The sequence below is a fragment of the Xylona heveae genome (assembly GCF_001619985.1).
Source record: "Xylona heveae TC161 unplaced genomic scaffold L228scaffold_2, whole genome shotgun sequence".
In the NCBI taxonomy this organism is placed as follows: Eukaryota; Fungi; Ascomycota; class Xylonomycetes; order Xylonales; family Xylonaceae; genus Xylona; species Xylona heveae.
In genome coordinates, this window is record NW_017264194.1 from 2,816,741 (window position 1) to 2,843,986 (window position 27,246).

The window sequence follows — 27,246 nt, forward strand, 5'->3', positions numbered from 1 at the left end:
TTTGGTCGCAAAGATGAACATGCAGAGACAGTTATGGAAAAGAGGCAGAGCGTATCAAGTGAGCAGAAGAAGAAGCAGAAACTTATAGAGGCAAAAAGGCAAAATGGACGCAAACGAATTGACAGCAAAGACGCAGTGAACAGCTCCAGCCGACCAATGCATATATGATGTATACAGTCAAACGGGACATCCTTGCAGAGGTGGGTATGTGTCGTCGACACAGTACAACAGACAGTTGATGACAGACTCTTTAACAACCTCTCAACAAAGGCTATATGCCCAGATTTAACAAAAATAAACCAGCCGGCTCGCTTTCGCTTGTTGCTTGCTGCTCCCCTACATTTGGCCGTTTTGCTACTTGCTTCTCTCCCTTTCACGCTGAAAACGCCCCACCTCCCCCCTATCCGCCAGCTGTACGCAATCCGCGGGCCAAAAAATAGTCAACCGGCTGACGTGAATGCTTTCCCATATCGAAAAAGCGTGTGTCTTTGTGCACACGCCCCATATAACCGTAACAACACTCCGAAAGCGCATACGAAAAAGCGATTGAGAAAGAGATTGGTACCTATCCTTCGCTCTTGTCCTCTCCCATGCACCGAACGCTCGCGAATGACTGGACTCCTACAAAAGAGTCGCGCTTTGCCGAATTTATCCGCAGCGATGCCTCAATGATGACAAGAATGGCTGAAAAAGAAACATCTGAGTCGACACCGAAACACTTCCACCTCTGCAGCCGACATGGCCGTGGCCCAAACAATTCAAGTAAGATGGAATATCGCTTACAGGATCAAGCACTTCCGCTTAGGCTTGGTCTGCTTCAGAAGAGCATCACGAGTCGCCTGCTCAAAGACCTCCCGGACACCTTCGCCAGTCCGTGCCGAGCACTCGAGGTAGCGGTTGAAACGGCAGTACTTGATCACGGGGTCAACCTGATCATTGTTAGCCTATCTGACATTTTTATGATGATACCCAAAGTTGCATCGTCATTGAAGCACGCAAGCAAGCATAATGTCTTAAATACATGCAGCGTCGCATTCAGGAGGGTGTGCATAATGGATGGAGAGTGCTTGACTTACCATCTCCGGACTAACGGGCTTCTGGCCCAACTTGGCGAGCTGTTCCACAGTCTTGGGGTCGTTTCGAAGATCCTTTTTGCAGCCGACGAGGATAAAGGGAAGTCCGTGGCAGAAGTGGTCAACCTCAGCATACCACTGTCGGAATCAAGGTCAGCTACCGGATCATCCGGGCCTTTGACTTGGTACGATCAGATTATCTTACCTTCTCCTTAACGTTCTCAAGCGAATCGGGAGAGTCGATGGCGAAGCAAATCAGGATAACATGTGAGTCGGGGTAGGAAAGCGGTCGGAGACGGTCATAGTCTTCCTGGCCCGCAGTATCCCAAAGAGCCAATTCCACATGACGGTTGTCGACCTCGACGTCGGCCACGTAGTTCTCGAAAACGGTGGGGACGTAGACCTGTTGCGATGCGTATTAGCATTGTCCGGGCGGTGGGATCATGATGAAAAGGACATCGCGAATCCTGCGAACGAGATTGATTCGGCGATGGAGGACAGGCAGCCGTAAATTTGGGCAAGATGGCTCAACGTAGAGGGCATTCGTCGGTTGGAGAACAACTAACCTCAGGGAAAGTACCCTTGGAGAAGACGCTGCAGAACGAAAAAGATAAGCGTCAGCCAGGTGACACGAACGAAAGCGACAAATAGCGGATAGTGCATCATCAACGGTGGGATACTTACATCAAGAGACAGGTCTTTCCACAGGCACCGTCACCAACAATGACGAGTTTACGTCGCAGTTCAGCCATGTCTGTATATTCGCGATGATGGTGTCAGCCGAAAAGGCCCTGAACGGACGTGGGAGAGATTAGGGGAACAAGAAGAAAGGAACAAAGGCAGGAGAGACCGACTGTGGAAGTTTGGAGAATCAAGTGGATTCGAGAGCAGAGAATAAAGACGTGCACAGCGTGACCAAGAGGGTCGATTTGGTCAAGAAAAGAGGGTGGTTTTGAAGAGTCGTTGCGTGACGACAATGATGGATGATTGATGGGGATGGGCAGGCAGATAGATGGATGGCAGTAAGTAGTTGGTTTAGTTTAGCAGCAGCAGCAGCAAGCAGTACTGTGGTAGTAGTATTGTCGTCGGAGTAAAGGTGGTTAAGAGCAGCAGCAGCACGAGTGGATAGTCGTAGAGGAATAGTGAGTTGTAGTGGTGGTCGTAGTGGTCGGTAGCGCACTCGTTGGCCCCGGCTGGCTGAGTGTCGCTGGGACTGGGATGAAGGAACAGCGTGTGGAGCAAAAGGTTGTTAAGGGACGATCAGGCACCTTTTCGGGTAAAAACCTACTGTACTTGGGGCGGGTACCGCCTCTTTTTTGGCTTCAAAACTTGTCAACGAGGCGCAGACTGGCAGTTACTTGAGAATACTTTCAGGTACTTGAGCATCAGGGTTCACCCGCGTCCAGTTCATCTGCTTCTTCATCTTCCCTCGTTGCCGGGTACTAACACCAACCTTTTGTTCCCTCTAGATCTGGCCTGGGGGGCGTTCCCGGCTGCTGCAGCACGAGGGCGCCAACGGCAGATCCCACGACGGAAACGAAGAAAAGGAATGAATGGCTGGGGTTCTCTCTGTTTTGCTGGGCGTCCCAAGGGTAAGGGGATGACGATGTTTCGAAATGCTGAACTAGCAACAAGTCACCTAACAGTCGTGACGCCGCAATAAACGACGTTACCATCGCCCTAAACATGGCTAAATGTGTGTTGAAATTTAAAAATTCATTTTGCATCTGAGAATTTCGAAGAGCCCAACTTGTGAATTTTCACAAAAATTTCGGTTTCCTCATCTTTTTCGCTGGGCAATCGAATCGGCTTGCGCTGACGAGTTTAGGGAGTCCAGGATTGTATTGGATATGAAGCGAGTCAGCTTTTGTCGGTCAGCGCCCTGCCGACCAGCTGTGCAGCCGGATAATGATGCTAGGGGATGAAGCATAGGAAAGGGGTCGAGCCTGCGCTCGGAAACCTGAATTGCAGTCCTACGACTGCCTTTTCTCTGTCACTCACTCACTCACCCACTCACTCGCTCTCTCACCTTCTTTCTTGTTATATTTCCCATTGGATAGTATCAAAAATACGCAGAAAGAACTTTTTATTCGCGGTCCACAGGCCTGGACAGGTCTTGTTTACTGGCATCAACTTTGGCTTCGGTGAGACTTGGCGCCCTTGTTGAGGAACTGCGAGAAAGAAGGGAGATTATCGTCCCCGAACGGAGACATCATCAAATTGCACAGATTTTCCAATGGATGAACGCATTGCACTTTGACGATAATGGTGACAGTGAGCAACAGATGCTGAAACTATGCATGCATCGCGTGACCATCGCAGAGTCGCGGCAAAATCCAGTACGTCTACTGATATTTCAGGAGCGCAGTGAACAACAAACATGCAGCGTCGGGACTACGACCAGGATGGTGTTTTTTGTAAGAGACAGGATGAAGGCGGTTGGTGGAATTAAAGATCGGGGCAAGACTACTGAAACCCGCGAGCAACGGGTTCCTTCGAAGCTCCGAGGCTGGGCAATTGAACCGGGGTTGGAGAGGCGTTTTCATTGTAAGTGAGGGTCCTTTTGGGTCCTTCACTAGAGACCCTGGTTTGGTTTACTTTTTGCCTAGGCCTGGCAACGAATTAAACAGAGTCCTCGAGCAAAGCAAGTCTTGGAGCCTCGTGCGGCTTCAAATGAGCCTCACTGAAATCAAATTTCTTGGTCTGCGATCCGGGGGTCGTGCACGAGGTATGTACTTGGCAGTATCCTACATGTAACGGCGGAGGGAAAGGGGGTGAAACGATCCGGCGTGTTTAAATTTAAATTTGCCTTAGTGGCGGAAGAAGGACTACGCAGTACGTACTTCTCCCTCCCATGCGCCTCACTCTTATGGTTCTATTGTTCAATCCTCAAATGCCATCTCTGGAAATGGTGAACTACTCTTTCCTTTTCCGATGTTTGTTGAATGAACAATACATCAAACATTGAAGAATTATTTGAAAGGGACTTCCATACACATCACTGTATCAGACAAAATGCGAGATGATTGACCGGAGACTCCTTGAGGTGTCTTTTGTTCGGAGATTCCAAGGCTGCCAACTTTTGATGAGCAGCTAGGGGTGTTAAAAAGAAAAAAATTCTTCTATATCCTACGGAGTAGGAAGTAAATTCCATATGATGGCAGCTAAGTTCTGTGATTGATGTTTGATACATCTAAGAGGAGATTATGCTCGTGGCTAAGCAGCTGCACAAATTTCAACCGGATCGGAGTAATGGGTTCTCGTCAAAATAGCTTAAAAAGGTAATTGCGCCTGTGGATTTATCGCAGGTTTGCAAGAGAAGAATTCTCATATTTCCACTAGCAGGTCGTGGCCGTAGTTTACGCCGGAGTACCTTCAATCTCCGCTATCGATCTACTGATTGGCCCGTACTCAGCTCTTCTTTTGGCTGAGACGTCGATCGTGTCCCTATCCAGGTCCCTTTGCTGAAACTTCATCGCGACTTCGTTGCAGCGACTACATTCGACTTTCGGGACTGAACAAACCACAAGAACTCCAAAATCCTCGCCGGTCCGCTGTCAACCCAATTGGATCTAGTCGGCGACAATGCAGAAAGTCATTCGTCGGACAGCGCTGGCCAAGACCCAGCACGCTCGCAAGGCAGCTCGACGCGCCGACAAAAATGTTGCCATAAACCGCAAGATCTCCCGGCAGAACGACAATGTCATTTACAAGGGAGTGTTTGACGACATCCGTACTGCACGCCAAGTGCGACGCGAGAACTGGGAGCTAGGCCCTCTTGCTCCACGGAGAGATGTTGGAGATGCAAAAGAGACCTACGGTACAATTGATGCGCGGCGGCTGCAAACTCAAAAGAAGCAAAAAGAGTCAACTTTGATGCTATTTGCTGCTGGCGACCGCGTTGTTCTTACCGAGGGCCGGGACCAAGGCAAGATTGGATCTGTACGGGAGGTCCGAGCAGCTACAAATGAATTAGTTGTTTCAGGGTTGAATCTGGTAGGTTGGAATTGTTAATGTTTCGTCCCTTTTGGCTCTTCGGGGTCAATATCCATCATCCGCATGGCGGAATACTGCCTTGCTAGACTTTTTCAATTTGAAAACCTTGCGACTTATTAATTTTATTTTGATGCACAGGTCGATGTAGCCGTCCCTGCCTTTATGATTTTACAGGATAACGATAAACGTCCCATCCGCGCTGTCGAGCAGCCGGTCTCAGCCTTATCTGTGAAGCTGGTATATCCTCTCCCGGACCCCGAGTCGGGCGAGCCCAAAGACGTCATCATCAAAAAACTCGTTCGCGGACGAGTATGGCATAACCGGCAAACCGGAGACAAGAGCTGGTCGAGATACGTGCCTGGACTCGGCGTGAAAGTCCCCTGGCCAGAGAAGGGCCCGGAACCCATGGAAGAGGAGCATGATGCCGATACGCTACGCATGGACGTCGAAGCTCAGACCTGGGTACCAACCTTGCTCCGACCGCCCATGCCTTCCACCGTCATTGACGAACTGCGCAACAAATACAGCGTATTCCGTGACCGTCATGATGACGAGTATATTGAGCGGAAGATGGCTGAGGATCGTGCCAACGAGGAGAAGAAGCGCGCAGCTGATCTCATGCGTTCGCCCGTAAAGGAGCTGAACCGGCTTGAGCGCGAAGCCAAGAAGAAGAACGGCAAGCCCAGACTCACGAGCGAAATGCTTGAGAAGATTGGTGAGATTATGGCAAAGAAGCAAGGCATCGATCCTGCGTCGCCAGCAGCATAAACTCTCTTTGATTACCCATAACTGCGCGCCTATTCTTTTCATTGTTGATATGGCGCTTTGCGGTTGACGCTATGCGCCTTCTTTTCTCGGATACATGTATAGATTTACTCTACTTTCTTCATATTTTCTGGGCATCAGCGGCGTCTGTCTCACTTCTCAAAATTTACCTGTAGTTTTACCGTACCGATATCGCGATTGGGATGGATGTACAATATAGCGTTTGCGACTACGTGGTAACCTTCCAGAAATGCGTGATGTGTCTCTTATATCTTACGTTGCCGGCAAGATCTACGTAGAGTTATAGACGTCTCTAACCTTTTTATCGTTGAATGGCATTTCGTAATTTGCTCATAGGTAATGGTAATCTCAGACCAAAACGCCCAAGTATTCCCCTCGTCCCCCGCCAACGCCCTTGAGTGCCTCCCATTGTACTAGAAAACGGTCGACCAATCGGACTAGGATCTTTCCGCTCAGACTCAATCCCCGCACTCTGGCCCAGCTCTCCACGTAAATTGTCCGCAGCTTGTTTTGCGTACCACGCGCTCCAACGCATTTGAGCAGCAGGCACGCCAACACGACGCATACTGCAGTGCCGGGGCCATTGGTAAGAACAAGGTCGGGATAGGTATAAGTAGCTTTAGCAGCGACCATCTCTTTATCAGCGCTATTCAGAGCTGTCCATGAAGGAGATCGGAGCACAGAAAAGCATGCGAGGAGACACTTGACGGCTGAAATGGGCGTCGACCACAAAGATTGATGGATACGTCGTGCGCGCGGAATAATCGTGATGTCGTAATTTAAAGACGGTGATTTGCCCGGAGCCTGCCGGTTTTTTTGCTCTGGTGGTCTCGCTGAAGGTGACTGTGATGGAGATCGAGCCTCTAATTTGGTCAATCTCGCTGACAGATGATCTTCAAACTCAATTGCTTTCTGCGCGCTGAAGTTGTCTCCTTCGCTGACCACATAGCTGCGGTGCGTATAGCTGGCAGTATCTAACTTGGATAGAATTGCAAACATTTCAGCTGTGTGCCCTCCGCTACCAAGGACAATGAGTAGCCGTGTGGGCGCACCACGTTTGCGTGGTGCCGGGCATGTCTTCCGTACAGAGGGAAGAATATAAAGAAGGCGAAGCTGGAGAGCGTTAGCAGTGCCGCAAAAATTCTAGTACGCACAGGCAATGGCAGCGTGGCATACAGATGCTACTACAAAGAGTAAAATTCCGACCAAAATTGCAGCTTTGAGCTCGTGGACGAGCGGCATTGTTGGGCGAAGCTACTTTTTAGGCGCAGTCAAGAGTGGTAGAGATTGGGTAGGCTTGAGATGAGATTTGTTTTGATCTAAAATGCATTGGCCGAGACCACTGATTTGTAGCCGTTACGATAAGAATTACCTTATGTCTGGTACATAGTAACAGATTTGACCTTCATCTCAGTGAATGTAATAAATTTATTGAATTTATTCCTCGTCATTTCCAGTCTAGCTATTATAGTGGGCACTGTTAAAAGTGCAGGCAATGTGTCTTTAGTCGAATAGTCCAGATAAAAACGAATTCACATTGTCAGAATGCACTCTCTTATCAAAGAAATGTATATCATACTATTTGAAGCTACACAATAATGAATTAGATATGAAAATCTCGATATAATTACTCTGCTTTATTATTCTAATATGTTGTAAACACCACCTGGTTGCGTCCTGGGGATGTTGTCAACATGATCTGCGGTGATTACATAATGACCGATCTTACCGCCTTTGTGATTCTGCCGATTCCCGGGAAATCCCAAGCCCAGCAACATTTCGGTCAGACGCCAAAACAACAAATCACGTCGGCGTACTGCATCCGCTGGAACTTTGAACCCACGCAGCTAGCCTGTTCTCACTGTGATGCGATGGTGGCATTACTCAAGAGGCACCTTGTCTGCTTTTATTGCGGGTCTCGATCCGCTCAAAAACAAAATGGCTCTGTGTCTTGCTGGCAATGTGAAAAGTGTGAAGCGGTAAACTATCTCGATAATGTAGGTTTCCTTTGCCCTTGCTCCTCCATGATGGATTGAAATTGACCCTTACCCTCTAAAAGGAAGGGAATATAATGGACCCACCAGCTTCGAGCGCTGTGCCGCCACTTCGATTCGCACACACTCTCCATCAAGCACCGAGCCTGCCTTCGGGCGATAAACAGGAGAAGATTTTATTCTGCTCGACATGCATCAAAAACCAGCAGCTCTTGACGCAAGCACTTGCTGAATATTTACCACCATTTGACGATCCACAATACCCTGCTTTCGAAGCTTCCTACGACCAGTACCGCCGGAACCTAGAAGAACAATTTCCGCAAGTATGCGCCCGATGCGAACCCTTGGTGCGATCGCGAATCAACGCAGCAGGCTATGCAGCAAAGACGGACCACCTACGGCGGATGATTGATCGCACGAAAGTATCTGGGGGAGTGAAACGAACGAGCACAGTCATGGGCTGGAGGGATGTTGTGCTTGCGGCTGGAGCATTCTGGTGGTGGACTAGTCTGACTGGTCAATTATTATGGAATGCAAGCGGCGCGTTCCCACGGGCTGGGTTAGATGATGGATTGCGCTCAGAAGAAGGAGTCGCTGCACCTATTGTTCTCTGTGCGTGGCAAGCATGGACGGAGAAGGAACTGGCTCAGGCATGTTTTACTGGGATGTCATCAATTGCTGGGTATTCCCTTCTTCTCAATGTCGCGTCGCTTTGGTGGAATAAATGTTTGAAACAGAAGGTGCACGGCGCTCAAGGCCGGATGGTTGGGCTTGATGACTACTACAAGCTGCAAATAGTTACGCTACTAGTAAGATTAATCGCATGGTGGGCGCTCCAGAGCCTGGACGTGGGCCTCGACGTCCAGGGAGCGGTCCGAGGTGCCCACTGTTTTCTGCTTCTTTTCAACATTTTGGTATGTTATAGACACAAGATTAGTTGTCGGCATTTTCTATTGGTGGAAGACTAATTTTTGCAGACGGCCGTCATCTCTTTCCGGACTGTGAAGGTGGTCAGCTTGCCACCGGTGTTTACACAACACTCGCAGGAGGAGCTACTCAGGCCAGAGTCATCGAATGCCCGACCAGGCAGCCCCTTTGCTCTACCATCAGAGGGAGAAAAGGGTTCCAGTGTCGTTACCCCACGTTTTCCTATCAGCCAGCTCGGTCAACCACGAGAGCCTCAGCAAAACGATCTGTTCGCCACGGACGTTCCAATACCGCCACCCGATGATGACGCTGATGCAATGGACTGGACACCTTCGCAAGAAGCTTTCAAACCGAACCCTTCTCGACGACTTTCTACGCAAACTGCGGCTCCAACACCTTCCCCATTTCATGGAACTTTGCCTCCTGCGCCAATGAGCGCTGCGCAAAGATTACGCGTCTCAAACGCTCCGATTCAATCATCGTTTAAAAAGACTTCACCGGAACGACAGCAAAACTTTTTCAACGCCATAACCGGGCGTTCAGCTGAAAATGAGCATGAAAAAGAACGAATGCCAAAGGGCAAAGATAAAGGTCAAATCGAACTTGCTCAACCCAAGTTTTTCCCTGCCTCGGATTTTTCTGCCGATACCGGACTTGAGGGTCTATTCAATGCCGCTTTCTCCCTCAAAGATGAGCCACATGAGGTCACTGCATTCCGTGCTCAACAGGAGCGTGCTCAACACCAACAGCAAACCACAGGCATTACTACATCCCCGCAAGTACTGGGATGTTGTTTCCTTGGGGTCTCGCTACTTGCTTGGAAGCTCGCCGGCCTTATTCCTCTCCTAAGCGTTCAGCTTCGCCTTTCATCCCTTACTATCGCTATTGGCTCCTCGGTGAGAACTTTTTATCAAGGGCTGCAAGGATACCGCGGCAGAACTAGCCCAACGGACTTGGGCCTTTCAGGCGTCGAATTTCTCTGTACCTTGTTTCTCGCCAATGCAGTTGTCACTTATCAAAGTCACACGGAAATGATTGAAATTGGCGGAACGATACTGCTGGGATGCATGCTTTTGCATGGAATCTGGATGCTTTCTTCGCTGCAGACGGCCCCTCCTCTCTCAGTCTCGCACATTGATGAGGCTGCTGAACAAACTGCTGCCCAAAAGCCTTGGCATGCTGTGCCACAGTCTCAAAACGTACTGGGGCAAGCCCTTGAGGAAGCGCTGAATCAGCGACACGCTTCCGCCACCCCGTCCGACACCCCTTCGAGCCACGCAATTGATGGCTACAATGACTCCGAAATCGGTAGCCCAGTTTCATCCTCTGCGTTCTCATCTTACGAAAATACACCAGTGCAGCATAATCAGCACCATCTACAACAGACATTCTCCCCGTCACCTTTATTATCCTCCACGACATCTGCCAGATACGGCCATTACAACCAAAATGGCACCCTGCAAGGCAATGCTGCACCACATCTCGTCATGACTCGCTCCCGTGCTCTCAGGTCGCAAGAGCCTGAGGTTGGGCCAGCGCCAGGATTACAAGGACTCTCAGGTCTTTCAATATCTTCTGGGGCATCCCCGTCAAAGCGAAGACTGTCAAACGAAGCAGATGGCGGCTTTGGCTTGCTTGGAAGAGCGACATCTCCAGTTCGCCGTGTGAACCTGCAATCACAGGATTATCATCCAGGCTTTGAACCTGATTATTACTCGGATCGCGCGGCTTCACCTACTCCTTCAATTGCTTCGACTGTGTCAACAGCATATCCTGTTAGTCCATATCTCGGTGCAAGAGATCGAGAAGCCTCTGTTCCTGCCATGACACCAGGAAGAATGACTCGATCTTCATCTAGACGCGCCTTGGGGAGATTTTGATTGCTACATTGGCAGCATTTTACACAGCGTTTTATATTCTTGATGTCATTGACTTTGAATCCCCCTTATTTTTCGTTTTTCTTTTTCTTTTTCTTTTTCTAATCAGCATATAGGCACGGAGTCTTTCCTTTACGAATTAGTCAAGATTTTTGGTATCTATTCTTGATCTGAAGCGTTCAATGTAATGTCAATTATGGCGTATATTCCCGGGTGATACGGCAATGTTTCATGTTATTTATGTCTTATTCATATGAGCATCAGGAGCAGCGGAGAAAGATGAAGCAGCACGGCAAGAAGGAACGGGGCCGTGGGGTTATATCGGAGGGAATCTCAACCTGTTGATTTCTTTTATCATACTGTATGACGTGATGCCACTTGACCAAGCTTCGTAAAACGGTTAACTTGGAGACGATGTAGGTATTGATGTATACTACGTAGGGATGCTCTACGAGGATTCGTTTTCATAAAAGAAGTCAAATGACGATCAATGATCATGGGAAGCAGAAAAAAGAAAGCATGATATCGGGACAAGTCGGTACAGGATCACACTGTACCTACGGTAGTTAAGATAGGTATGAGATGGGCGGTTGATCTGGCTATTTCCTAGGGCCGGGGGTCGCCTGTGGTGATGGCTATTACTTGGCCAAACAGGGAAGGAACCCTGTCGCCTCAAATAAAAGTATCGCTACTTTTCCCGTTATATTACGATTGTTGACTAGCATTGCATACCCTGCTTTAGCCCCCTTTTGGCCTCTGGGCACGAGACCCTTGGAATCCTTTTTCCATACAGAGATACATTGTGAGGAGGAGTGTCTCTGGCTCAATTTTTCTTGCTAGATGTGTGCGATTGAAGTAGATAAACATTTCGCAGGGCAGAGCTAGTCAAATCATGCCAGAGAGGGAAGAATGAGAGAGGGGCAAGAGACGAGCGACCAGAGCGTCATACCTGGTGTGGGGTGACATCAAAGGAAAAGGAGAAGGGACAAGGTGGAACTTTCTACAGTAAGGCACCATGAACACGCTGAATGTCGGATATCCTGGCCCGGAACCCTTGCCCAGAGATTGAAATCTTCAATGAATTCAGTGCTGGCCAATAATTGTAGCGACAGGAAGTATCCATACCAGTTGGCAATGTCCTCGTGCTGCGAATGATGGTACTTGGATGCCATCGGACATCTAGATCCGACGGAAATTATTCCACTGCACAAGTGTCAGCACCAAAACGGGTTTGGTAACATGTAAGCCACCGAAGCGCCCATACAAGGCCAAGTACCGGTACCCCATCGTGCGCCTCTCGGTACTGGGCAGCAGCCTTCTACGGTACATTGAGTCCCTGGGGCCATTTCCCCCCCAGCCAAAAAGGCAGAAGTATCAAATTGAATTTCAACCTCCCACTTCCCTCCAACGTCTTGTCTAGTGATTCCACCCCCAGAGAGACAGGTCTAGGACTGATCAAGCATTGGAAGACCTTAAGACTCATCTTGACCATTTTGAACCAGCCTATTCTCTTCTTCAAAATGAATCTCTTAAGTCTCCGCTTCCAACGTGACGCTGGAAGATGTAGGCTGTGATTTTGGGCTTGCATGGTATGTCGCTGCCTACGCATGGAACTTTGCTCTTCTTGATGATCATCATTATACTGCTCTACCCAAATTAGAACTCTGGTCGAGTAGCATGCTAACAACTTTCTGTCATATGCAGGGTTTGCTTGAGCGCTTATTATACCACTTTTCTAATCTCTTTACACCAATAACCTCCTTGTGAAGCAAATCCTCTCTCTGCAGACTGGCTCGATCATCGGATATTCTCCTGGACCAAAGGACCTTGAAGGAAAAAATAGCCCACATAGAGTTGCACCGGCAGATTATTACGTGGTCAAGTCGAAAAGCCAGCAGATCATACACCATGGCTCCAAGTTCCAATATTGAGTCACCAGGCGTGGCTGACATTGACGATACCCTTTTGTCGCAACGGGACCGGGATTTGGCTGCCGAGGCAAAGAAAAGAGCACGGGATCAACATCATTACTTGCGATCATCAATGGCAGCACCAGGGCGGTCTCCGGCGATGCTTCGAGCGGAACCAAAAGATGGAGGTACTACAGCTCTTGCGCTTTACTTTCTTTACCCTCTTCTATTGCTTAACTCCGTTTACCACTTTCATCTTGCGGCTGCGTCAGAGCCTGACTTTATTTTCTGCAGTACCGAGCCTCGGTCTTGATCTGTGCTCAACAGCATCTATGAGAGTCTTTAACCCACCAGATAACTTTGCGGCCGTGACACCGGGGATATACAGGAGTAGTTTTCCCAAGGCCGAGAACTTTGAGCATCTGAAAAGCCTCGGTCTTCGGAGTATATTGTACGTGTCTTCTTTTGGCTCAATCGCAGCCCAAAATTTAAGACTATCCTTCTAACACTGATGCGATGTAGGACACTCGTGCCAGAACCCTATCCCGAGGCCAATATACAATTTCTGGAGGAGAATAATATCAAGCACTTTCAAATTCCTATGCCCGGAAATAAGGAGCCTTTTGTCAATATTCCTCCTCATGACATTGCAGCGGCACTCAGCGTTGTCTTGGATCGTCGAAATCACCCCATCCTTATACACTGCAACAAAGGAAAGGTGAGTTTTTAATGCCCTGCCTACAATTTTTTTTTTAATCAAGAAATATACTGATGCCATTTTTAGCACCGAACTGGCTGCGTGGTAGGCTGCTTTCGCAAGATACAGCAGTGGGCTCTAGCATCTATTTTCGTCGAGTATCGCGACCATGCTGGCGCAAAAGCACGTCTGCTCGACGAACGGTTTATCGAGCTTTTTGATGAAAGATGTCTTGTCCGCTTTGCACGAGAAAACGGATTTATCCCGCAGCTTCCAGCAAATCCCTCACCTCCTATCACGGGCACTGGAGCTGGTGAAGTTCTCGCAGCTTCAGAGTTCCTCACCCAACGCACCAGCGGGGCCGCTCTCATTGGGGTCTGATCCCGTTGAGCTCCCCAGTACGAAGACCTGTTTGGGCCTTGTCAGCCCATATACCTTCTCAACGTCGACCAGAGGCTCGAATCATCTATTCGTCTTTTCCCCTCCTCATCGAGTCTAAGATACACCGCCGGCCATTAAAGTCAAGGGTCTTTCATTTAAATTTTTTTGAATTCGTTTGTTTGGAGGAGTTTTTGGCGTATTAGGAGACTTCCCCGCATGGAGCCCAGAATGCAGTGCGCAAAGGCTATCGGTAACTGTGGAATAGGTTCAGACATAGAATTTTGTGATAATAAGGTGGTCCGGAGGGAGGGCTGAAGTCGTTTGACACGAGGCGTTTTACAAAACTCTGGCAGCCGCGAATTTTATTCCGCTGGGTTGTTGATATTTTAACCTGTCGGCGTTATCATCATCTCCTTTTGAGGAGGTCACGAATTCTTTCGGTGGCCAACGTTGTCATCTCATCACTGGTAACATAGAGATAGAACAGCCTTTGGGCTGACGAGAACACGTCCATTCAAACGGCTGTACATGTATCAAATTTTTACATTCGGTATTGATGCTATCCTCAATGCGGATCATAAGAGATTAATGACCAATTGAAACATTTCGCCATTACGGAGAGATGGTCACACCATGGCGATCTCAAATCTTTAGCATGACCGTATTGTACCTAAAGCGAATATGTACTGCGCTTTTGACCTAACTGGGCCTTTCGTACCTTTTCCCCCGTGTCTTGCCTCGTGCATTTGTTCGTGGAGACGGTCCTTATCACGCTTGATTTCTTTACTCATTCCTGACGTAGCCGCTATGAAAAACGCACACACATCATGGAGCGCTTATCATCCCTTAATCTCTCCGACAGGGGGAAAAAACACCACAATTGCTTTTATTACAAAAACCCTTTTCCAACATAACTCCAGGTCAAAGTCAGGCTCATGACGTGCTGCTGCCCTCGTTATCTCTTTTCCCAAAAACATAGCTCACACCGCCTCCCGCCACATTCGCCGCGCACAAGGCCAGCGTCGCGCCTCTCAGCGCACCTCGCGGCGACCATTTATTTCTAAATGTCTGTTTCCGCCGCGCCGCGAGTAAAAGGTACAGCCCCGACCAGGCTGCAGTGATTCCGGCGCTGTCTTTGACGTACGAGTTGACGTTCAGATAGCTGCTGAACATGAGGATCGGAGCGAATGCGAGCGGGAGATATTGGGGCGGCCGCAAATGCTGGGCGCCGATGAATGTGGAGAGGAGAGCTGGTGGGAGTGCGGAGTCTGAGTTGTTTGATTGAGACGTTAGTACTCTGCTTGGATGTGAAATCATCGTTGGGATGTAGTACTGCACAGGATACAGCATATATAGCTAAGGGTAGAGTAAAGACAGTATACATGTAGCTGAGAAATTATAGAGCAATAAGATAAAAGGACAATGATGAATACTTACCGCCCCATTTCTTCAGCGATAGTGCCAGAGATGACTTGGCCTTGGCCGTCTCGTCGGTGACTTTGTCGGCCATGATGTAGCAAGTCAGGCTAGACTTTGAGATTGTTGTGTCTGTGCAACGACACACTTGGTGTGAAATTGGTCAATTAATTGATTATCTGAATAAGTAATTGGAAAATGTATTCAATGACTTGGCAGGGTATACAAGTGCTGAAGATTGGATTGCAAGCAATACTCCGAGTATGTAGAAAATCAGTGTCGCAAGACAATTTAGCAGAGGGCAGCTCAGCGATATAATATCATCGACCGTCATGGGTCGAGACCCTGACAACTTGGAAGTTCCCGGACGGGGCTAGTCCAAATTAAGTGGTGGCGGAAAGAACACATCGAGAAATCCGATTTGATAGCGAGACACTTTGGCGACATACCGCTCAGATTATCCCCGAAACCCCATTATCAGTTACAAAGTGCAATTCCAAGTCAACACTTTCACACATTCACACATTCACACTTTCCACCCCCTCCTCTCGTCCACGGCCTGCTCTCAAACATACCTACTCTAGACTGCTTGTCTACCTGTCTACCTTATCTGCCCGGCGGTGCTACTCGTTTTCTCTAACTGCTACTACTGGTTTGAGGGTCAAACAAGTCGAACGAGGAGAGGGATACAAAGGGTCGCGGCAATCTGACGGCCTCACGCAAGAATGCCGCCCTCTGCAACTGCCTCTGGCGCAGACACGGGACCCAGTGGTAGTGCGAAATCGCGGGATCATAGCCAGGGAAACCAGGACCGCAAGTACACGGTTGATCAGAAAGCGACGGTAATCAGAGTGCGACGATGCTCGCCAACAGCGTACTATGACATTCTTGGTCTGGAGGAAGTTAAGACGACGGTGACGGACGGAGAAATTAAAAAGGCATATCGCAAACTCAGTCTCTTGACGCATCCGGACAAAAATGGCTACGACGGTGCTGATGAAGCGTTTAAACGTGAGTCTTCCTTTGGTCCAGCATTGATTGGACGTGCACATTTTGATGTGGAAGAGATTATACCTCGTGTGGTTCCTGTTCCTGGGGATTCTCTGCGGAACGCTTGAGACGTTTGCTGCACTTTGGGATGACAGAGGAATGGATGTGTGAATGGACTGGACAGGCACAGGCACAACTACAGGCGTCAAACGGAAAACTAACGTTGGTTTCAATCTCCAGTGGTCTCACGGGCATTCCAAGTCCTCTCGGATCCAGACAAGAGAGCCAAATTCGACAGATTTGGAGGCGACCCAGACAGCCGCTTCGGCGGCTCGTCTGCCTCAGCAGGGGCTTCACCATTCAGCGAGTTCGCACGAGGCGCAGGCGGCGCGCGGCCGGGAGGCATGTGGGAAGAGGAAATATCTCCCGAAGAAATGTTTAACCGCTTCTTTGGCGGCGGACTAGGCGGCGGATTTGGACCATTTGGTGAGTCTTCAATCGTCCCTTCTCTCCCATCTTTAAGGAACATCTCTCTCCTAACTGTTTATTCAAAGGCGGAGGAGGCTTCTTCGATGCCGGTCCCCAATTCGTCTTCAATCTCAACGGGGGTCCCGGATTCCGGGTTCACCAATTCGGCGGCGCGAGACCCCGTCGACGACCTCGCGAAGCCAACAATACCTCTTCATCTGACAACCCAACCGCATCGACACTCGCATCTGCCCTGCCGAACCTTTTACCGCTCCTCTTGCTCTTCCTCCTACCGCTCCTGTCTTCCATCTTCTCCTCTACCACCGCCGCTCCAAAAGTCCCCGCCTTCCGCTTCGACACCCCTGCGCCGCCGTACACGCTGCATCGCACGACCCCGCATATCAAGATTGATTATTTCGTCAACCCCAACGACGTGGAAGAGTACAGTCCCAAAAAGTTCAAGGAGCTGGATAACCAGGTCGAGGTCCGCTTTGTAAATAGACTCCAGTCCGAGTGTCGGCTCGAAATGGACAACCAGGCCCGTCTCGCCCAGGAGGCCCAGGGTTGGTTCTTCCAGGACACGGACAAGATGCAGCGCGCGCGAGACATGGAGTTGCGGAGTTGTTCGAGACTGGATGGTTTGCATATTAGACGCGCAGAGTATAGGAATTAGTCATTTACTCTTCAATTTCATTTCTATTTCGTTCTACTCATTTAATCTGTTCAATTCTGTCTCCATGTCATTTGAAGTCTATATTTCCATTTAGTCTCATATATTTTCCCTTTTTCATTTTTCCTATCCCTTTTCTTCTTCTTTTCTTCTTCTTTTCTTTCCTTTACTTTTATTTTTCATTTTTCATTTTTCATTTTCTTTTTTCTTATTTTCATACACATAATCGGGGTGATGGTGGGCGTGTAGTCATTTTTCTTTATTTACATTATTTTTTCATTCATTTTTTCCTCCCATACGTACAATCAGGGGAGGTAGGAGGTAAGGTGGGAGTGTGGTTTTTTTCTGATTTTTTTTAAATTATTCTTCATTTTCCATCTGTTATTTTTCCATCTGTTATTTTTTCCATACACTCGGGGGGAGGGGTAGAGTTTCTTTTTCCTTTTTTTTTCCGTCTATTATTTTTCTCATACAATCAGGGTTACAGTACTCTTCCCCCGCCGTTCTCAAGCTTTACTTGAAAGTTGAAACCAGCACAGCGAACAGCAAGCATGGTATGCAGAATAGGGTGGAGTAGTCATTATCCTCATCATCATCATCGTCCTCGTCATTATTGTAATTGTTGTCATTGTCGTCGTTGTTGCATCATTACTTTACATGGTTACGTTGTCTACTTGCTCTTGTCATGTCATGTTATAGACTTATGTCATGTCATTTCATGTCATGTCATTGCTAATTCATCATTATATGTAAGGTAAATGATAAATCATAACCTGTAACCCGTAAACCAATAAACTATAACCATAGCCAGGTAGACTGTAGTTTTTATCATGTATCATTTATCATTGTACACTTTGTATAGTTACATGCTTTATACCACTGTATATTCTGTACAGTTGTATACTTTATACTAGATGTATCATGTATGTCCATGATTTTAGAGTTGTTTAAATACCTTGACTTGACCCGACCTTGACCTTGACCTTGATAGTTGTCATTTGTCATTTGTTATTTAATATAATGTAATGTAAGTCAATGTCATGCATTTTAATGTCATGTATAGACTAACAAGGACGCAGTCAGTGTGCCATACAATGCTGTACATAAACACTATATATGTATGTATGTCTGTATTGTATTTCAATGTATACTGATAATAGGGCACAAGGGGACGAGTCGGGCAAGTCGGGGGACATCAGACTCGTGGAAAGGACGATGTAGATTGAACCGGGCATGATAAACAAAAGATTTGACTGGGAAGAAAAAGAAAAAAGATTGTGAAAATAAAGACAAAAAGAAAATACAGTGAAAAGAAAAAATAAAATATAGAAAAAAGGAAAAGGGAAAGGGAAAGGGAAAGGGAAAGGGAAAGAGGAAGAAAAGAGGAGGACCAGAGGAAGAGGAAAGGACGAAGTTGAGAAGATTACATCCACACCACATTGCATAGACAACTTGGCTTCCACAGTATGTGCATATATTTATAACTCAAGGGCTCCCCCAAAAATCAGTATTCCTCGTTCATTCTATCTACAAAAGCTTAAAGGTTGAAAAAAAAAAAAAAATGGAGAAATGAAAATAGAGAAAAAGAGAAAAGAGAAAAGCGCACTATCCCTCAGTAGTGTCCATGACCTCGGCAGGAGTCGAAGCTGCATTGGTGAATTCCTTTTTCCCCGTCTTCTCTGCGCGGAAAGCTTGTATCTTGGCCTTGAGCTCGGTGTCTACAAAAGAAATACATTAGTACCCAATAGCAAAAATTGTGCTGGATTAGGGTTGTAGGGGGGATACCAGGAATGACATCCTCCATGGTGAGAGGAGTACGGTTGAATGGATCATTGGGATCGCTGAGGAGATGCGAGCGGATGGTTGATCGGTCAAGGGAGATGCGAGATCTTGGGAGGATAACAGGGTCTTCCATGAGCGTGTACATGAGAGGATCTATGTCATGGGGGTGTTAGCATTAACGCATTGCAAGATGTTGGAAGTGCACTCACCCAGAAATTCGTCTGGAATCTCGCCCAAATCTTCTTCCGCCTGCTCGTCCTCTTCCTTGAGCTTCCTGATAACCTTACTCAGAGCCGCAAGTGAGTCGAGCTCTTCTCGAGCTTTGAGGCTCCATTTGGACAGGATAAGGGCCGCCTTTTCAAAGTTTTCCGGCTTGTAGGATCGCCCGTCTCGCGCGACGGCAAGGCGAAAGTTCTCGCGGTCCCTGAGATTTAGGTAGACGTCGACAATTGCGCTCAACAGCAGTTTTGGATTGAAACCATACTGTTGCGGTTCGCGAACTTTGAGGTTAATGCTCCTTGGCCCGACCATGACGTCCAGGTTGAAGTCAAGCATATCGGCCAAACGCTGCACAATCTCTGGCATGGTAAACGACTCCGCAAGCGCTTTCGTGAATAGCTTGAGCATATCCATAGTCTCATTCGTAAGTTGCATGTATGACTTTGCCTGGCCTTGTGCCTGCGCAAGAGACTCTTCCTTTTCTGTGCGAACGGCTGGCTCCATTGCGACAGGGCTTTCCAATTCCTTCTGGAGATTGTGTATCTTTGTGAAACCATTCAAGGCCTCATCGAGAACAAATGTGACGTCGTTTAGCAGCAGATTGACAAACCGGACAAAGAAATCCAGATTTTTGCTACAGAATGTGAGCAAGAGTTCAGAACAGAAAATCAAGGTAAGAGCAAATACTTACTTTGCCTCTTGCTCAAGTAAATTCCGGTATAACGGATTCGGCCAAATGCATTTGATAATTTGGAATATCTCATACCGAATGTTGAACTTATCAAAGAATTGGGTATGTGTGCCAGTATTCTCGGCCTCTGTTTGTGGATACTTGTCAGTGCAATTCCATTACCCAAAAAAAATAGTTTCACAACGAACCAATATAGAACTTCATCAGCGCGTGTAGCAAATGGTTGGTGGCAAAAGGGAGAGAATTCAAGAGGTCACCCAACACGCCCTTTGAGCGAGTATAGGTCGGCCAGATGCCCTGAAAAAGTATTGTGACGAGGCCAGACTTGAGGTATGGATTTTTTATATAATCCGAACTCTGCAAGAATGTAATGCATAGCATCACAAGCTCATCGCTCTGCGTCGAAGTGATGATTTCAGGCATATTTCTCATAATAAACTTGAAGTTTGCCACCACATCCTCAAGAAAGTACTCGGGAAGACATTGGAATGCAACCGATTGATCGGGCGATAAAGGTAATCTATCGAGCTTTAGCTCAAGCCATTGCAAAAGGTTTGAGCGCGAACATACCTGAGAGTGTCCTTGGGGAAGTTCACACCGGGAGAAACAATTCGGAGAAGCCAGACAATGACATAGCGCATAAATTGCATTGAACGAGCTTGGGACAGCTCATTCAACAGCACACCCTGGGCAGCATATTTGTAGGAAAGACCCTTGTCGATTTGATCCTTGTACTTTTTCAAGGCTGTCTCAAACACCCTCAATTGTTGCGGGTTCTGATGCCCGCAATCAGCATCACGCCCAAATAGAGCAACTTTTTCAGTGGAGTGCGGCTAAACTCACGGTGACATATTTGTGTCGCTCAAGCTCGAATTTATCCACTTGCTTCTCCATCCATTTCAGATCTTTTTCAAGTTGACTAAGCTTCTGGTTCGTCGCTTCCGTCCCATAGTGATGAGCAGCGAGAGTAAGGAAAAAGATCTCCGAGATAAAGTTCGAAGCCCCATCCACTTTATGACCATAAAACTCGTCCGAAGTCTTCTGATCAGCGTTGAGCTTCGTTTCATCACCAATTGTAATCCGAGGAGCCCGTCGGAGGTAATCAATGTCAATTCTGTCAATCTGTAATACATATGAGCAAAAAAGAAACTCACACAAGGGATAGTGAAGAGTAAAAAAAACACCAACCTTTGAAAACGTTGCATCCATAAACGGCTCGCAGAGTTGATCCAAACAGATTGTGACATTGATCATGAAACCATCCGAGGAAACCACCGCTTGATCCACCTGCATCGCACGCCGCTTGTGGTTTGCATTCACTGTCAATGCAAACCAGTCTAGAATCTTCTCTCTGGAATCCTTGGAGGCTCGAATAATGTAGTTTGCGATTTCTAGTAGCTCCATTTGGTGGGTCTGCAGGGTCATGCGCAAAGACTTCTGCGAGTTGATGATATATCCCTTGTCTCGCGTCTTGGGGCTGGAAAAGTAACTCGTGGTTACATCACCTTGCAGGGGAGAGATGGCGAAAAATGGCCCAAGCAGTGTCTGCGTTTCGATATTCTGAGCCGCGATATTCTCTGGAAGGAAAAGTGGCGACTGCGTCATCGCCTCCACAAGCGTTGGATATCTAACAATACTTCTCAGGGCCTGCTCTCGTTAGTTGATCCTTTCTTACTGCCTGCTTGGTAAGGAACACTGCATACAAGTATATAAGGCTTATAGTCGTCATTCATTGTCTTTTTAGCCAGACGAGCGCTCAGCTCTTCGATTGCGCCAACGAGTAGCTCCTTAATGGATTCATCTTCCTCAAACCGAATCACCGCTTCTGCTAAGAAGTCCGCGCAGACGCCTCTGTCATCGTCAGGATCCAGGAGCAAGTGGCTTGCGAGAGGGTTGGACGCTGTAGCTTCATGGCTGTCATAGAATCAGCACCTGCACGACAACTGGGGGAAATCCTTGGCATTCCACCTACCCAAACATATCAGGCATCGTTGCAGCAAAGATGCAATAACTCATGCATATCCGTCGTGCTTCCTTGACAATGGGAAACTTTGGATCAGAAGTAGAGTTGGATTTGACGGCTCTGTACTGTCTGCAAACCCTTTTCCAGCATCCCAAAAGATAGTCTAGCGGTGTCTCATTCTCCAAGCTCGACGCTGCTTCAAGCAGTGCTTGATCCAATGCAGATGTAGTAAACCGAGGGGTCCCTCCGTCTTCTTCAAGATCGCTCTTGACTCCGGGAACGTAGTGAAGCTTGTTTCCATGTGCATCTTGAGTGTAATTCTCCTCGAGCGTCAACCTGAAGATGCTGCCAAGTGTCCTATCTTCCCATACCGCCAATGTCTCTTGAGGACTCCGGGGGGATTTCGATCGAGGCGTTCCCGCCTGAGATGATTGCTCGCGCTTCAAAGGAGTCGTTTTTCCTTGGTCCACCGATGTAATGTTGATACGAGGTGTTCCTCCACTTGACTGGGAGAGTCCTAATTGTGAAAAAGGGTTACCGCTAGCTTGAGGGCTGGTGATATTGATCTTAGGTTTAGAAGATGCTGAAGGAGAGTCCGCTGGCTTTTCTGCCTGATTTGCAGGCGAGGTAGGCTCAGAAGTCAAAGTGGAAGAACCAGCTTCCTTTTGTGAAGGTGTTGAGACTCCTGCGCTTCTTTCTGTATCATTATTGTTCGCCTCCTGCTGGAGCTGTGACGAAGACGACGAAGGCTGAGTGGACGTGCTCGCACTAAGTTTTGCGAGGCGCTTCATGCGGATCTGGAAAGCAAATAGAAATAATCAGCCATCGAGAACTCCAAAATCCTTTGAGTGTGTAAAGGTTGGTGTTGTAAGACAGAATAGCCCAGAAGCAAGAGGCTGCAAAACAGAGAACGCGCTTGCAGTCAATGGCTGAGGATATGGCCGGTGTGCACCCAGAAGCAGCGTCTCAGCAGCATAAACTCCGAGCAGCAATCACCGCAAGAGCTTAGCCTGTAACGTCTTATTGTCCTCCTGCTTTGGTTTTGCGGCCAAGATTTCAATGTCGTCACGAGCAAAACAGATGTACATATCTGGCTGGTGGCGCAAGCATAGTTGCCGTGATGCAGCGATGAATTATTTTGTCAACAGTATGCTGGTATATTCCCCGGGCATCCCTGTCGAGTGACTTCCAGGTGTGTATTGGGAATAATCTATTGCGGAGGAGTAATTCTCATAAAATAGTTGCACTCACCTTGTCCGCATCTGACATCGAGTCGGCCATGGTGCTTTTCTAGAGATCACAATCCAGTCGCAAGCGCTGAAGGAAGCGCCAAGAACGCAGCAGACAATATGTAGAAAAATAGATTTGGAAGTATCTAAAAAAATTCCGGAAGTGAAGCTCAGAGGCGCGACAAAGTTGCTCTCAGCCTCAGATAAACGTCGTTCCGTGGCTGCTGATTGTGTCAGTAATGCTCCGTCATATCAACGCGAAAGTTCCCCCAGCTCTCATTATTAATTAGGCTTAGTGGAAACCGGCGGACGGGACCAACCTCAACCTCCGATAAGTTTGTCCGTAACCTTCTAGAAGCACGGCCAAGTACATAGTTATAATTTGTGTCAACAGTGATCAAATCTAGCAATCACACCTATTTCATCACTGACTCGGTGGATCCTATATCAAAAAAGAACTGGAAGTGGACAGCCTATATATTCGACCTCTTTTATTATTTCTTTCGCTCTCAATCTCAAAATTAGAACAAAATCTGCATAAAATTCCCATTTATCAAATTCCCTGCAAGCTCAGGATGACTGAATTGTATTTGTTTTGCTCACTTCTTCTTAAACGTATATATTTCACCTTATACACTAACACAAACATATTCTCCCTTCCTCCCCTGCCGCATTCATATCATAATTGATTTTTCGTGACCTTGTTCTATTACTTAACGAGGGCCAAAATTATTTGCTACATTGAACATCTTTTGCTTCTACTCTCTACAGAGAAGTACCTTGGATATGCCTGACAGAACACTGGATCCTGAAACAAGATACATGACACTCATCCTATATGGATGTTGTATTGCGTAAATGTACATGCAAGAATTCAAGGTAGATTGACGTAGTCAGACGTATGACCAAAAGGGAGCGGAAAGGAGAACTGCAAGGAAAAAGGCAAAGATATCTCCCTTCTAATGTACATGATACGCTTACTCATTGCCACAACCATGGAAAGATCAATACATGACAGTGGTCTATATTACTAATGATGGCGAATGTTCATAAGGTGGGAATATCGCCGTCTGGCATTGTCCATTACATACTGGCCAGGAATAAAGGATCAACTCATAAAAGATGTTTACTTATGAGAATCGGAATTCTGTGGTGTACACAATCCAAATAAAACCAGGTAACACGATAAGCTCTATCACCACTCTTGTTTACAGGTGCGGCGCGTTCTATGGCCACAAGTCAGTGCTGAGTAACTTGGACAATTGCAGATTAATGCATAAACTCGCTTGCGGAGTTGCCTCCTGCAGCGTAGTAATACTACTTCTTCTCCACGGAGGATAAGCTTATAAGTAAAAACAGACTAGAGTGCATCGTACGACTATGCGATTAGTTCACGTCAATTGGTCGGCGATTTGGCTAGGAGTACAGTAAAGGTACTATTGTGCCATACGCTGGCACATTTTGATAGGCGGCCAGTCTTTCTTTCCGTCCGACAGATCTGCGGGGTCGAGCTCCAAACCGCGGATTTCGGGGCTTAGCGGGGATAAGGTTGGATTGACTGGAGAAAACGCGGAGGTAGAAACATCTGATATTGATATACTTCGATTGTGGCTTGGGGAGGCAGAGACTTGAAACAACTCGCGGATCATTGATCATTCGAATAAAGTGCTCAGCTAGGAAGGTGTTGAATCCAACTGTGATCTATATCAAGTTCGGAAAAATTAGACGAGTATGCGAAGGATCTCGCATTGCCCCTTGAGCCCCAGAGCAAAGAGTCTGTCCAAAGGAAGAGAGGAATGGGGAGCTCAATGCATAGAGATAGGGGGAGCGAGCAATAAATATTTCGTCAACTTGGCCAGCCCGGATATGACTGTCAAGGTAAACGAAAACAGCACCAAGAGAGGTGCTCTCCTTTCTGGGTCAGGTCGTGGACCTGGTGTAAAACCCACTATCATGACTTCATGAGGGGGTATTATCGGTTGAGAACCTATACTGGCGGAGACGGGAATAGAGATCTTCCCCGCTTCGTGTCTCTTCATACTTGCGCCCAAAACGTAAATTATGCATCTTAGCACACAACTGAGACCTCAGCATACCTGACCTCACCAGCTACGTCCTCGCGCCTTTTTCTTGATCTCTCTAGACTTGATCGGTGGCTGCTATCAGGGATGCTCCCTGAAACGAGCATACTTTTCTTCGATTTCCCTCTGATACCGACTCGAATTCCCCCGAAGACTTACTTATGGCAGCTGCTCCGAGGTTGTGAACCTATCATCTTAAAGAGATTTGCAGCTTCCCTGGCAGGGTTTCAGATGGCCCACCTCGCCAAATATTGATAAACGACATGCCAATTTTGGTGCGAGGGTGATTGCGAAATTAAAAAGTCATTGTTGTCACGCTGAAGGCAATTAATGCGTTGCTCAGGCGAAAAAAAAATCTGTTAATAATACCAAGACAAATCGGAGACTAGGACGTGTTTGACCTGTGCAGCCATTAGCCATAACCCAAAAAGTCTTGTGCGGCTATATTCATCAATGATCATCTGGATAAATCAACACTGTGACCTGATGAATAGGTAACGAGGTGCGGCATTCTATAGGCGAAGATCAACTTTGCTGAGTTCATCCTTCGGCCTGATGCCCCCATACAAGGGTTGGATAGACGTAACACAAAAAGCTGCTGACGATGTACGAGTACTTGTTCAACAAACCGTCATCGTGCGACAACGGGATGTAGGGAGGCTCCCCAGGCGAATCATGGTGAATAGGAAAAAAGGCGCCGGGTCGCACCCCAGTCTTGCCATGCAATAACACTGAGTTTTGAGACAAGTTGAGCAGAAGGACATTGGAAAGGTGGGTCGTTGTGCCGGCCAAACCAATCTTTCCCAACGCAGGAATCCGGTGCTTTCCGGGTTCCTCTCACGGAATTTTGTAAGGGTTGAAGCAGATGAGAGCATCAGGATCTGGTATCCAGGCTGGTTTGGGCCCAGGAAAGAAAATTCTTCCCGCCACAATTGCTCATCCAATACTGGGGAGTCCCCCGTGGCCGATGTATCTGCCGTGTCACCAAAGCAATTGGGGAATTTTTGGCTCTCGGGGACAACATGCGACCCCGCCCTGGCCGCGTCGACCCCCGCTTGTCAGACCGCACGCCTCTTGACAATTTGTTTGTTTCGCTGGAAAATAATAGCGAACATCGAGCCGTGCATGGCGTGGATTGAAAGCGTCAGAAACGAGAAGTATCGCGGTCCGGCGCGGCCAGCATGACCCATTTGGGAGTCTACGCCGCGCGGTAACGTTAATGGTAAGCGTCAGAGGCGATGGCCAAGCCCCAAAGAGAAAAGGGAGCGCCTGTTAAGGCTGACCAAGACCAGCTTACGGAGTGTGTCGAAGGCTCAGCCCCTTACGCGTCCTTCAGCTGGGCCCGAGCTCGCCCTCGGCCGAGCGTGGACCTTGAGCTCTGCTCCCCAAACCTGGTAGCGTTGACGGAAAGGATTGTTCCTTCAACTTGGGAAGGGTGCGTGACAGCAGGTCCATTATTCGGTAAAAGTGATGGACAATGCTAGCGAACGGACCTGAAGAACAAGGGAGTGAAAGTGTCATGACACGGCATGTCTGGATGCATGTCTTTCACCAAGTACCTTTAGGTAGGTAAGATACCTAATATAGGGTGGGCAGCTTAGCTAGGATAGCTATTAGTTTCTTACCTATAGGTAGCGAACCGATCCAGTTCTCTCTCCTCCCCCCGCCGTGGAAAAAGTTGAAGGTAGCTTTTCCCAGTTTACGCACCTTTGGCCCGTAGTGTGAGCCCTGCCACGTCCCTTGGCAACCGCCTTGCCTCACCGGTGCGGGTGAGAACCAGGTAGCCTGTGGATCGGCACTGCAAAATGATGCCCCGCTGCTTTGGGTATACCGTAGTAGTAATTTTCCCTCTGCATCACACACCTCGTTACTGTATAATTTTCTAGTCAAGCTTAGAGAAGGCGGCAGTCGAGATCGGTAATTTCAGTACGATACAGCCATGTCCAGAAGGGTTTGGGGATCGTCGATTTTTGCATCGGTTCCTACCCCTACGGACGCAAAGGACCCACTAGCATCACCGTCCTCATCGACTGTGATTCCATGATATTATTGCTCCTGTCCCGAGCACAGAAAGTCTTCTGAACCCCCTATACTAC

The 27,246-nt window shown here is 47.7% G+C and overlaps 8 protein-coding genes across 8 annotated transcripts; 4 read left to right on the forward strand and 4 right to left on the reverse strand.

The window, feature by feature from the left end:
- Positions 1 to 656: 656 nt before the first annotated feature.
- L228DRAFT_82998 (hypothetical protein) lies at positions 657 to 2,126 on the reverse strand. The gene is made up of 5 exons (XM_018336891.1): positions 1,758 to 2,126; positions 1,640 to 1,667; positions 1,279 to 1,476; positions 1,077 to 1,211; positions 657 to 929 (listed from the first exon to the last, which is right to left on the reverse strand). Exons 1-5 carry the CDS (start codon positions 1,823 to 1,825, stop codon positions 780 to 782), a joined length of 579 nt encoding a protein of 192 aa, XP_018191306.1. The 5' UTR covers positions 1,826 to 2,126; the 3' UTR covers positions 657 to 779.
- Positions 2,127 to 4,446: 2,320 nt separating this feature from the next.
- On the forward strand, positions 4,447 to 6,119 carry L228DRAFT_280969 (hypothetical protein). The gene is made up of 2 exons (XM_018335851.1): positions 4,447 to 5,069; positions 5,208 to 6,119. The coding sequence occupies exons 1-2, from the start codon at positions 4,659 to 4,661 to the stop codon at positions 5,835 to 5,837; spliced, it is 1,041 nt and encodes a 346-aa protein (XP_018191307.1). The 5' UTR covers positions 4,447 to 4,658; the 3' UTR covers positions 5,838 to 6,119.
- L228DRAFT_83085 (glycosyltransferase family 1 protein) lies at positions 6,091 to 7,105 on the reverse strand. The gene is made up of 2 exons (XM_018336893.1): positions 7,032 to 7,105; positions 6,091 to 6,968 (listed from the first exon to the last, which is right to left on the reverse strand). Exons 1-2 carry the CDS (start codon positions 7,095 to 7,097, stop codon positions 6,204 to 6,206), a joined length of 831 nt encoding a protein of 276 aa, XP_018191308.1. The 5' UTR covers positions 7,098 to 7,105; the 3' UTR covers positions 6,091 to 6,203.
- A 526-nt stretch (positions 7,106 to 7,631) lies between these two features.
- Positions 7,632 to 10,950, forward strand: L228DRAFT_280970 (hypothetical protein). Its single transcript, XM_018335852.1, has 3 exons — positions 7,632 to 7,852; positions 7,915 to 8,763; positions 8,827 to 10,950. Exons 1-3 carry the CDS (start codon positions 7,727 to 7,729, stop codon positions 10,654 to 10,656), a joined length of 2,805 nt encoding a protein of 934 aa, XP_018191309.1. The 5' UTR covers positions 7,632 to 7,726; the 3' UTR covers positions 10,657 to 10,950.
- Positions 10,951 to 12,895: 1,945 nt separating this feature from the next.
- L228DRAFT_208025 (hypothetical protein) lies at positions 12,896 to 13,641 on the forward strand (the record flags this gene model as incomplete). Its single annotated transcript, XM_018329744.1, has 3 exons — positions 12,896 to 13,014; positions 13,086 to 13,281; positions 13,348 to 13,641. The coding sequence occupies 3 exons, from the start codon at positions 12,896 to 12,898 to the stop codon at positions 13,639 to 13,641; spliced, it is 609 nt and encodes a 202-aa protein (XP_018191310.1).
- A 515-nt stretch (positions 13,642 to 14,156) lies between these two features.
- L228DRAFT_280972 (hypothetical protein) lies at positions 14,157 to 15,324 on the reverse strand. Its single transcript, XM_018335853.1, has 2 exons — positions 15,079 to 15,324; positions 14,157 to 14,909 (listed from the first exon to the last, which is right to left on the reverse strand). The coding sequence occupies exons 1-2, from the start codon at positions 15,149 to 15,151 to the stop codon at positions 14,575 to 14,577; spliced, it is 408 nt and encodes a 135-aa protein (XP_018191311.1). The 5' UTR covers positions 15,152 to 15,324; the 3' UTR covers positions 14,157 to 14,574.
- A 458-nt stretch (positions 15,325 to 15,782) lies between these two features.
- Positions 15,783 to 17,188, forward strand: L228DRAFT_266211 (DUF1977-domain-containing protein; the record flags this gene model as incomplete). The annotated part of the gene is made up of 3 exons (XM_018334823.1): positions 15,783 to 16,068; positions 16,288 to 16,533; positions 16,602 to 17,188. 3 exons carry the CDS (start codon positions 15,783 to 15,785, stop codon positions 17,186 to 17,188), a joined length of 1,119 nt encoding a protein of 372 aa, XP_018191312.1.
- Positions 17,189 to 18,714: 1,526 nt separating this feature from the next.
- L228DRAFT_218087 (ubiquitin conjugation factor E4) lies at positions 18,715 to 23,284 on the reverse strand. Its single transcript, XM_018330173.1, has 11 exons — positions 23,092 to 23,284; positions 21,850 to 22,637; positions 21,581 to 21,791; positions 21,066 to 21,524; positions 20,721 to 20,999; positions 20,448 to 20,653; positions 20,066 to 20,397; positions 19,878 to 20,004; positions 19,177 to 19,820; positions 18,971 to 19,120; positions 18,715 to 18,903 (listed from the first exon to the last, which is right to left on the reverse strand). The coding sequence occupies exons 1-11, from the start codon at positions 23,119 to 23,121 to the stop codon at positions 18,791 to 18,793; spliced, it is 3,339 nt and encodes a 1,112-aa protein (XP_018191313.1). The 5' UTR covers positions 23,122 to 23,284; the 3' UTR covers positions 18,715 to 18,790.
- Positions 23,285 to 27,246: the final 3,962 nt, after the last annotated feature.